Source organism: Cystoisospora suis, assembly GCF_002600585.1.
Source record: "Cystoisospora suis strain Wien I chromosome Unknown contig_3609, whole genome shotgun sequence".
In the NCBI taxonomy this organism is placed as follows: Eukaryota; Apicomplexa; class Conoidasida; order Eucoccidiorida; family Sarcocystidae; genus Cystoisospora; species Cystoisospora suis.
The window spans coordinates 9,143-19,119 of record NW_027156404.1 but is presented as its reverse complement, the minus strand read 5'-3'; the positions used below and the strand labels follow the sequence as shown (position 1 = coordinate 19,119).

The 9,977-nt window shown below is 41.3% G+C and overlaps 1 protein-coding gene across 1 annotated transcript in view; it reads left to right on the top strand.

The window, feature by feature from the left end:
* Positions 1-349: 349 nt before the first annotated feature.
* The window catches only part of CSUI_007000 (dead deah box helicase domain-containing protein), a gene marked incomplete at its 5' end in the record, with an annotated part of 10,687 nt that continues 1,059 nt past the window's right edge, over positions 350-9,977 (top strand). Inside the window, 8 exons of the mRNA XM_068067150.1 lie at positions 350-446; positions 1,203-2,235; positions 3,649-3,821; positions 4,968-5,092; positions 5,999-6,997; positions 8,133-8,193; positions 8,986-9,049; positions 9,791-9,977. The exon at positions 9,791-9,977 is cut by the window's right edge and continues 1,059 nt beyond it. Coding sequence (XP_067920877.1) covers positions 350-446; positions 1,203-2,235; positions 3,649-3,821; positions 4,968-5,092; positions 5,999-6,997; positions 8,133-8,193; positions 8,986-9,049; positions 9,791-9,902 — 2,664 coding nt within the window. The remainder of the gene's footprint in view (positions 447-1,202; positions 2,236-3,648; positions 3,822-4,967; positions 5,093-5,998; positions 6,998-8,132; positions 8,194-8,985; positions 9,050-9,790) is intronic.

The following is a 9,977-nucleotide window of genomic DNA, read 5'->3' as shown; positions in this document are numbered from 1 at the left end:
GATAGATAGATAGATAGAATGGTGTTAGGCTTGCTGCATATCACATGGGAGAGTGTATGAGGAACGGCATTTGTGTGTGTCTTTCTCTTTTTCTCTTTGCCTCTCCTCGACCGTTGCCTTTTCAAGAGAACTGCTGGATGCTTTTGATCTCCCCACGCCTAGCTAATAATGAGATAGATTGCATGCGTGCTAATACCCCTACACAACTATCTACTCTTTCTTCCTCATGATCTTTCTCGTCTTCTCTACAAGAAACTTCTCCTTCCACCCTTCTCTGTTTCTCTTTCTTTCTTTCTTTCTTTCTTTTTCTCTTCTTCGTTTCTTCTCCCGTTTCTTTCTCTCTCTTTAGCACATAGGCAGAACGTACTCCGATCTCTTAACTTCTTTCTTGAAGAAGGTAAAGCACATTGTCTTCGATGAAGCGGATCGCCTCTTAAGACCTCTGCGTAAGTGCGGTCTTCTTGTCTTTCTTTCTCGGCTAGCCGCCTTTTCTTCCTTGTATCAAGTCTTTTGCTTCATAGAGGTCGTTAAAGCAGCTTTCTTCTGCACTCTCTACTTACCTCAGAGAGAATGCGAGAGGTCCAGTGCTGTTGCCTCAGAATGACGGAGAGAAAGAGAGGGTACGAAACTGCTCCAGTGTTAGAGAGAAGAAGAAAGCGAAAGAAGGAAGAGAGAGAGAGAAAGAAAGAAGAGAGAGAGAAGGAAAGAAGAGAGATAAAGAAAGAAGAAGGAGAAAGAAGGAAAGTGAAGAAGAAGTAACATTACAGGGAGGGAGGGTATGCGGAAGGAAGGCCCTCGCTTCTTTGCTTATAGATGGATGTGTTTAGCGAAACACTCTTGTCGAGTCTGAAAGAAAGAGAGACCGTACACATAGCGTTCTATGCACACGTAAATTCATATCTCTCGTTATAAAGAGAGGATGAAGGTTAGAAAAGAGTGAAAGACAAAGAGAAAACAGAAGAAGAAAAGCAGAGAAGAGAGTTTTGAAGTGTGCTTTGATCGCTCACCCTGTCAATATGTTTGTATGCCTACAGTACGCCAAGATAGATGTATAGATATACATATATATCTTAAAGCATTTCTTCTCTATCTTCTCTTTATGTAAGTTCATCTCTGTCTCTCTCTATATCTCTCTTTCCCTTCCGTTGCTTTCTCTCTTTGTCTGTTTGTTCTCCTTCTTTTCCTTCTTTCACCGTCTATAGGCCGATATGCGCCATATAAGAAGAGGCTTCTTCGATCCAAGTGTCCCCGGCCTGCTTCTCTTGTTTATAAGGCGATTCTTCTTTCGAAAGGTCTAGGCTATCAATCTAGCAACACAGCAAGGAAAAGAGAGAAGAAGAAGAAGGCGACGCTCTCTCCTTCGTCTTCTCTTCTGTCTCTCTTATCCTATCCTCATCCTGAGAAGCTTCCTATCAAGATCTCGAAAGATAGCAAGAAGAAGAAAGCAAAGGCGATAGATACATCTCTTGCTACTACTCCTACTCCTTCTCCTTCTGCTCTTCATTCTCTCTCTTCATTCTCTTCACCTCTCTCTTCCTCTTCCTCTCTTTTATCTCTCCTCTCTCCCCTCTATTCTTCTTCTTCTATCTCTTCATCTTCTTCTTCTTCGCGGTTTTACTATCGCAATCTTCTCGTGCGTCTTTCTCATCTCCCTCGAGGTCTCTCACTCGAGCCTTCACCTCGATCTACTTGTATGGACTTCCAAGTCTTTGCTTCAAGTGCGACCGTGGGTAGGCCTTTAAGGAGACAGCTAGCTGAAATGATCGATGCTCGCGAGGCTCTCAAATCGATGAAGAAGATCTCCTCCAGAGAGACAAGAGACAAAAAACCAAAGCAGAAGAAGAGAACGTTAAGACAAGAAAAGGAAGAAAAAAACGAGACGCACAACGGACATAGGAAAAGAGAAGGAGAACAAGAAGATGAAGAGGGTGACGGAGAGAACAAAGACGAGGAAGAAGAAGAAGAAAGAAGTTCTATTATATCAGAGGATGAGAGAGAGGAGATGTTGGAGACTTTACACATGTTTCAAGAGAGAGGTTTGAACCTCTTCGATTTCGGAGGAAAGAGAGAAGGGAGGGACGGAGACAGAAAGGAGAAGGGAGAAAGAGAAGGAGGTCAAGATGACCTACAAGTCTATCGGAACATCACTGAATATCTATTAAAGAAGAAGAAGAATAACGCCACGACCGCTTCTCTTCAGAAGTCTCGAGGAAAAGATCTTATTCATATTGTCAGGTAGACAAACAAGAGAAGAAGAAGAACAGAAAGAGATGACCTTCTTTCTCTTCTTCTTCGTACGCTATCTCGACACACTCTTGCTTATCTTCCCATTCAAACAAGCCATATCTTCTTCTCCTTCTATCATACATATCTATAGACATATATCTCTGTATATCTGTATACTCAGAGAGAGAGAGAGAGCGATATAAGATCTCAGCCGGCGTCTCTCCCTCTGTCTCATCCTACACATACTTACACATATATACACCACTGCGTACCTATACATATACATATGTATATATCCTTCTCTCTATATTTCTATACCTACATAGATGTATCACATATATCTCTACCTATACCTACATAGATGTATCACATATATCTCTACCTACTTCAAGATATGCAATTATTCATGTAGGGCGAGAGAGAGTCAAATGTATTGCTACACATATGCATCGGCCTCCTTATATAGGCAACTATATACATACATCTAACTTCCTCTAGATAGGCAGTTGAAGGACAGCAGGCTTTTCTTGTCTTTGATAGGTAAGAAGAAGAATATGATAAGGTGTAAGAGAACTGACACCTGCAACTAGGCTGCTCTTACTGCTTCTATCTCGATATTCAAGAGACCTTCCCTTGTGTGTGTGGTTTGAAGGGAGAAGGAGTTTCTTTGAGAGAAAGAAAACTTTTCTTTCTCTCGATTGTATTTAAGGCCTCCTCTTCTCTTCTCTTTCTTTTCTGTTTATTCTTCTCTCGTCCTGTCCCTTGCTCCATGCATAAAAAACCAAGTTAGCGTTACACTGTGTGTGAAGTGTACGTACACTCCATGAAAGGACGGACGGAGAGGAGCTTTCTGGTCTGGTCTTCTATGTATCAGGAAAACTGCTTTCTCTCCATTCAGAACGTTCTTCTTTTTCTGTTCTTTCCCTTTCATTCATTCTGTGTATGGGGTTCCTTTCATGAAGAGATTCCTCCTTCTCTCCAGTCCTCTAGAGCAGCAACGGCATCTTTTACCTTCTTACCAAGCAAAAGAAAGAAGCCTTCTGTCTCTCTCTCTTTCTTCTTTTTCTTTTCTCCCTATCAAGCTAGCCTTGAATCTGACGGCAGTTGTTCCACCTCATATATCATTTTATCTGTATATAGATGTATAGGTATCTGCTTATATACATACGTATGTATGGATAGATTAAAGATAGATAGATAGATAGATAGATAGATAGATAGATAGATAGATAGATAGATTAAAGATAGATAGATAGATAGATAGATTAAAGATAGATAGATAGATGCGTACCTTTTTCCTTGTGTTCATAGATCTTGTCCTCTTTTTGTCGTATCCCTTCTATCTCTCTTGCGTAGAGACTCTCTCTAGTTCTTGTCTTCTTCTTCTTCTTCTTTTCTTTCGTCTTTCTTTTTCTCCGACAGACCTCCGCAAGAAGATTTCATGAGAGAAGCTGAGTTAAGGGAAGACTCTGAAGGGAGAGAGGCAGAAGGGATAAGAAGTAGTAGGAGTGGACAGAGTAGTAGCGGTCGACTTGTGAAGATTCCTCGATCCTTAAAGCATTTTCTGCACCAAACCAAAGGAGGAGGTCACCTAGGTATTCTCTCTTTCTTTCTTTCTTTCTCTTTTTCTTTCTTTCTTTCTGTCTTCCTGTCTCTTTCTCTCTATCCATCTTTTCTCTCTATTTGTCGTTCTCTCTGTCTCCGTCTTTCATACTCTCTTTCTTCTTCTTATTCTTGTTATCTCTACTTCATTTTTCTCTCTCTCCTTATTCTTTCTTCTCTCTCTTCATCCTGTCGACATCATCTGTCCCTCTCCCTTTCTTTCTTTCTTTTCTCGTCATTCTTTTGCCTCTTCTTCTTTCGTCTTTGACGCGAGCTCTTCACTCGCTCACTTGTACACAAACGCATTCCCTTCTCACTGGAAGCAAGCGGAGATTACTTTACTCCTCACACATGAAATAGATTAAAGATACATAGAGTAAGATCAAAGGCAGAGAGATCAAAGATAGATAGTTAGATAGATAGATCTGCATCGTTTCTCTTTCAAGTGATCGTTCGTTCATTCATCCATTCTTTCAGTCTCTTGTTACGACTTCCTTTCTCCTATCTAGTATTTGTCTCTAATCTATCCATTCTTAGTGCATCTATCTTCAATGTATTTATCTCTATGTCTCTATCTATCTCGGAAGTTTCAGAATCTTCTCCACCCCAGCGTGATAGAGATTTCTTTGTAACGGCTGTAAGTCTCTTGTGTGCTTTACTTCACTTATCTTCAGATGTATTTGTGTAGTTCTGATAGTCACCCTTGTATTCATCCTACTTTCTTTCCTTCTTGTCTATCACTCTTCTCTGGCTTGTCTCTTCTACACCCCTGAGGGCAGCTTCTTCTTCTGCTTCTTTGTCTCTTCTCTCTTCTCTCTATAAAGGAGACACTCTCTGTCCTTCTCACTAATCTTCATCTCCTCTTACATGGCCTGCGTTCTCGTACCGCCGGGATTTCACGTCAGATAGGAAAGTAGAAGAAAAGAGAGAAGATGGATGAAGCCACGACTCGAAGCGCTTCAAGAGGGTCCTTCTTGTCGTAGAACTGAGCTTGCTTTCTTTCTTTCTTCCTTCTCTCTTATAAATAAGAAAACACACCCCACCTTTCTCCCGTTCTTCTTCTCCTCCCTCTTTTCTTTCAGTGAAATAGGTGTCTTTTCTTCTTTCTTTTCTTTTCTTTTCTTGCCTCTTTCTTTCAGGGACACTTGCCTATGAGACATCTCTCTTGATGCATGCGCTCCAGCCACGTAGGTGTCTTCTCCTTGTTGATAAGAAACACTCCGTTGTCTCTTTTCTCCACTATCTAAGACGCCAGGGAATTGAAGTAAGTCTCTCTCCTGATCTATCTCCAGTCTACTGATCTCTCTCTCTTCTTCATTCTATCTCTCTTCTTCTTGCTACAACACGAGAGAGAGACCAGGGCGCTCCTTAAGAGGAAGAGAAAGAGAGAAGAAGATGAAGAAGGAAAACTCTGTAATCCAAAGAACAGACAAGAGACAGGAGGAAGAGTAAATTCCAAGAGGAAAACTTCTTCTCATTCCATGTATTTATCTCTGAATCTACTCTTCTGCTTGCTATCTTCATTGTCTTTCCCTTTTTATCTTCTTCTTCTCTCTTCGTTATTCTGTTCTTTTGTGTTTCTTATCAACGCCCGTGTATAGAGGAGATAAGAAGTAGATCACGATGAAAGATGAAAGATTTCTTGAGACTGCTCCATTCTCTTCTTCTACGTGTCTGATACATGCCTTCTATTTATATATATATATATATATATATATCATCTATACCTATATCTATACATATCTATTAGATACATCATATCATGTATATGATCGCATCATAGGTGTATAGGGTAGAGAAGGGAGCATGTACAGATGTGTCTATGTTTGCATATACACTATGTATAAGATACACACATGTCTATGTAGGGGTGCGTATAGTATGTCGCAGATATGCTTGGCTATCAGACGTATAGAAAGGCTTACGTATGTAGAGAACGTTCGAGTGTATATACAGGAAGATCTACAGATGTAGACTTTGCGGGGATGGACTTGTCTCCGTTACATGAAGATCACACAACTTTTCTTCTTCTTCTCTTCTCTAACTTCTTCATGCTCCTTTCTTCTCCGTCTCTCATCTTCTTCTCCCTTCTCCCTTCTTTTCTTTTCTCCTTTCTGCTTCTTCTTTCATCGTCTTTCCTCTTTCTTCTCCGTTTTCTTAATCTTATCAGCATGGCCAGCTTCTCCACGAAGCTTTTGGTTTCTATTCTCCGCGACGCTTTCCTTCACTCGATCTGAGCAGACCAACAGAGATAGAAGAACTTCTCATGAAACAGCCTGAAGAAGAAGAAGAACTTAAGAGACTTAGCAATGAGAAGAAGAAACCGAGTATCAAAGATCTCTTTTTCACATGCGGGCCGTTCAATAGGAGTAAAGAAAGACTCGTGTCTCCATCTTTAGTATCTTTACCTTCTTCACGCCTTGTCTTTCATCTTCAGAGAAGAGAGCGACTAAGCAAGGTAGATCAAGATGAAGCAACGGGTCTTCTTTCTAAGGTTGCTAAGAAAGACACGTTCTTTCCAAGAGATAAGGTAGAGATCTCCTCATCTTCTCATCCATTCTCTTCTGTACCATCTACAACGCCTTCGTCTTCTTTCTCTTCTCCGTCTTCCCCTTCCTCTTCAGCTGTACATACACCTGAAGAGAGAGAGAAAGACACACGTACTAGATCTGCTGAATCGATCCCCTCTCTCTCTGAGAAACATTTAGCAGAACTCAGCAAAGAGGACAATCGAGTAGGTTTACCGTCAACTTCGTCGGCTTCTCTTTTTCCTTTTCTTTCTTCTAATTCTTCTTTGGAGACAGAGGGAGAAAGAGAAGGACCGAGAAGATCAGCCGCATGCAATGGGGATACACACGAAGAGAAGGAAGCACGAAAATACGTGGAGAAGAAGCATCAAGAGATCGGAGGGCTACTCGCTTCAAATGAAGAGAGCTTCCCTGCTGAAGATGAAGATGAAGAGAATAAGATAAAACAGAGGGAGAAGGAGAATGTCTCGCACGAAAAGGAAGAAGAAGAAGAAAAGACAAGGAAGGATATGTCTATGGAATCGGTGTATGAAGAAAGAAGGCTGGATCAACATGAGAGAGAGAAGAAGACGACTATGGAAAAGCCTCGCACTCTATTGGTTACGTCGATGGATACGGCCCGAGGTCTTCACTTTGACGATGTAAGGATGTGCAAGAGTAGCAGTAATAGAAAGTAGTAGTAGTAGTATGAGTTGAAGTAAAGTAGAGAGAATATATCAACCGCATCAGGGTTTGTCTTGTCTACAGAGGTGGTCGCTTGTATTCTCTCTGTGTTGTCTATTATGCCTATGAGTGGTATGCGTAGCTATCCAGGACATGTATCTATCTGACTATGGATAGATACGTAGGTATATGTCTATCTGCCCCTATGATATATCGACGCTATCTAACGTGAAGAAATTCTATCACCTTCTGTTGTTCCTCGTCTATCATCTAAACAGACAAATCCTTCACATCCGTAGGTAGCCATGCATACACACACATGTCTTCTTACATGCATATTCGGACATAGTCATACATATACCTACGTACATATACATACACACATATTCACCCATATTTATATTCATGCATCTTTCCTTGCCTACACCTTTATCCGACGCATGTAGGGAGTGGCAATATATCATAGAAGGGAGAATGTCTCGATGAATAGACTCAACTCTTCTCTCATTCACACTAGGCACGATCCTTCGTAGACACATCAGAGACCCTACTCCTCTCTTACTCCGCATGCATGGAATCATCCTTTCTTTCTTTCTTTCTTATCTCCATACCATCACGATAAGAAGAGCTACATGTGATTCGTCTATCGACTTATCTGTACCTGACATATCTATCTGTCTATAAACGTGGGCTATTTCAGCCTGATAGTGCGTGGCTCCGCGATTCTTTGGTCTCTTCTTTCCTTCGTCGTCTATCTCGAACAGCTTAGAGAGAGAAAGAAAGAGAAGGAGTTGCGTTTCCCCAGATCAGCAGGAAGTAAAGCTCAATAAGAACGGCCAAGGGTAGGAGAACACAGTCAGATACGTAGAATAGAATGAGATAAAGAAGAATCTTTCACATCTTCTGATTAGAGATCTTCTTCTCTCTCTCACCCAAATGTCTGCCTGTGTGTGTCTCTCGTGCAAGGATACGAAGACCCACGATAACGCTTTCCTTTCTAAAAGAAGACTGACAGACTTTTTGGTCTGCAAAGAAGATAACCTTTAGGATTGTATATCTCCATCGGTAGACCAACTTTCTCTCTGTCTCTCTTTCTGTCTCTTATGTCTGTAGATCGACGTCGTTTTTCTTGTAGGTCGAGTGGAGAGTGCCGACGAGTATCAGCATCTCGCAGGTAAACAAAAAGAATCGCATGAGTCTTTCCATTCACAGCCGATTCAAGATAGGATCGATCACCAAGGCTACGAGAAAGGATAGGGTCGATTTCTTCTTACCTATAGACTTCATATGACACCTGTATGTAGAGATAGATGTAGAGACCCATATACGTGATACATATACGTTTATATAGAGAGATACTTCCTATACTGATGTGACAGTAGGAAATTCAAACTGGGGTCTTAAACGCACACTCGGTTCAGGTATATACATCGATCTATATATATAAGTATCTATCTCTATATGTATATGTCTATCTATGTATTGACTATCTACATATGCATGTATAAAAGAGGGAATGTACGAATAGAGATAGGTATCTTGATACTAGGCAGAGAAGCTGTACTTTGATTTGCTTTCCATGGTAAGAGAAGAACAGAAAGACCTCTTTCTTTCTCTCTCTCATGAATGTTGCGATCTATGAATCGGGGCTTTAGAGTGGCCTTTCAACAAGTGGATGAGAAGATTCTTATTCTTATCTGTAGGGAAGAAGTCTATTCTCTCTTCAACCGCAATGTCTATGTCGGTGATTTGGCAAAGACCCCGGGTGTATATACATACCGCTGGGGCCGTTCTGTTTGTCTATCTACCTTTCTCGCATTCAAATCTTTTTCTTCAATTGGAAGTACTTAGCATCAACGCATGTCTCCTCTTTTTTCCTGATATATATCGACTTTTCCTGTTCACCTGTCTTATCTGTCTTCGATCTATCTTTTGCTTTTCTCCTCCTGCTGTGTGAATCTTGTAGGCCGTACAGGGAGAGGAGGGAAGCCTGGTATCGCCATATGCGTTAGTGACGCAGACACTCAAAGGTCAGTTGTTGTCGGCTTTGTTCGGATCTATCAAGATTGCTTGATTCTTTAAAGAAAAGAAAAAGAGGTGTCTGTTTCTCACTTTCTAAGACGGCTTGAAAGGCTTGAGTAAGTAGGCCGTCTGAGACACTTGATCATCTCTTGTATCTTTTCTGGAGATAGATAGGTATGGACTGCGAGCGACGTGGTTGGTGCGCCTCGGGAGTAACGGTGATCTTTCTGAGTTAGCGAAAAAGACAGATAGAGGGTGATAAAGACTAAGGATAGCGAGAGAGGATGATACAGAAGAGGAGAGAAATACGTTAGGAGGTATGTACCAACTGGTAGAGAATCGGAATCCTCTTTGAAGTGCCCATAGAGACTCTCTATGTATGGAAAGGAAAGAAGAAATCGCAATAAGAATGGATGATAGGAGAGATAGTTTTGACCTGTTTACCACGTTTATAGACTTCACATACTGTCGGTGACGAGCTCAGGCATACGTTAACTTCTTTCACGGAGATGAGGAATCCTGAGAGAGTACAGGGTTCGTTGTATCTGTAACTACTACTACTACTGCTACTGCAAATACTGCCGGTCGTAGCAGTAGTAGGACTTACTGTATGCAGTCTTGTATCTAACGAAAAGTCGCTGCCCTTTCATGATTTCTGGAGTTTTCTTGCCGGATGAGGACTTGAAGAATCTCTTGGTTAATAGAGATGGATGAATGACCTCCCTGCTTTTCTTGCTGTTTCTCTATAGATTGCTTCGTTCCTGGGAGAAGATGCTCGATATTTCCTTCCGTCCAACCACGGACTTGCTGCTTTCTGACTATAAGAATCCGAGTGACTTCCTTACGGACTCTTCCTCTTGAGTTTCAGGATCTTCTTTTTCATTCTCCTCCTCAGTCTTTCCTTTACATCCTTCCAGGGGGGTATGAATTCTCAAT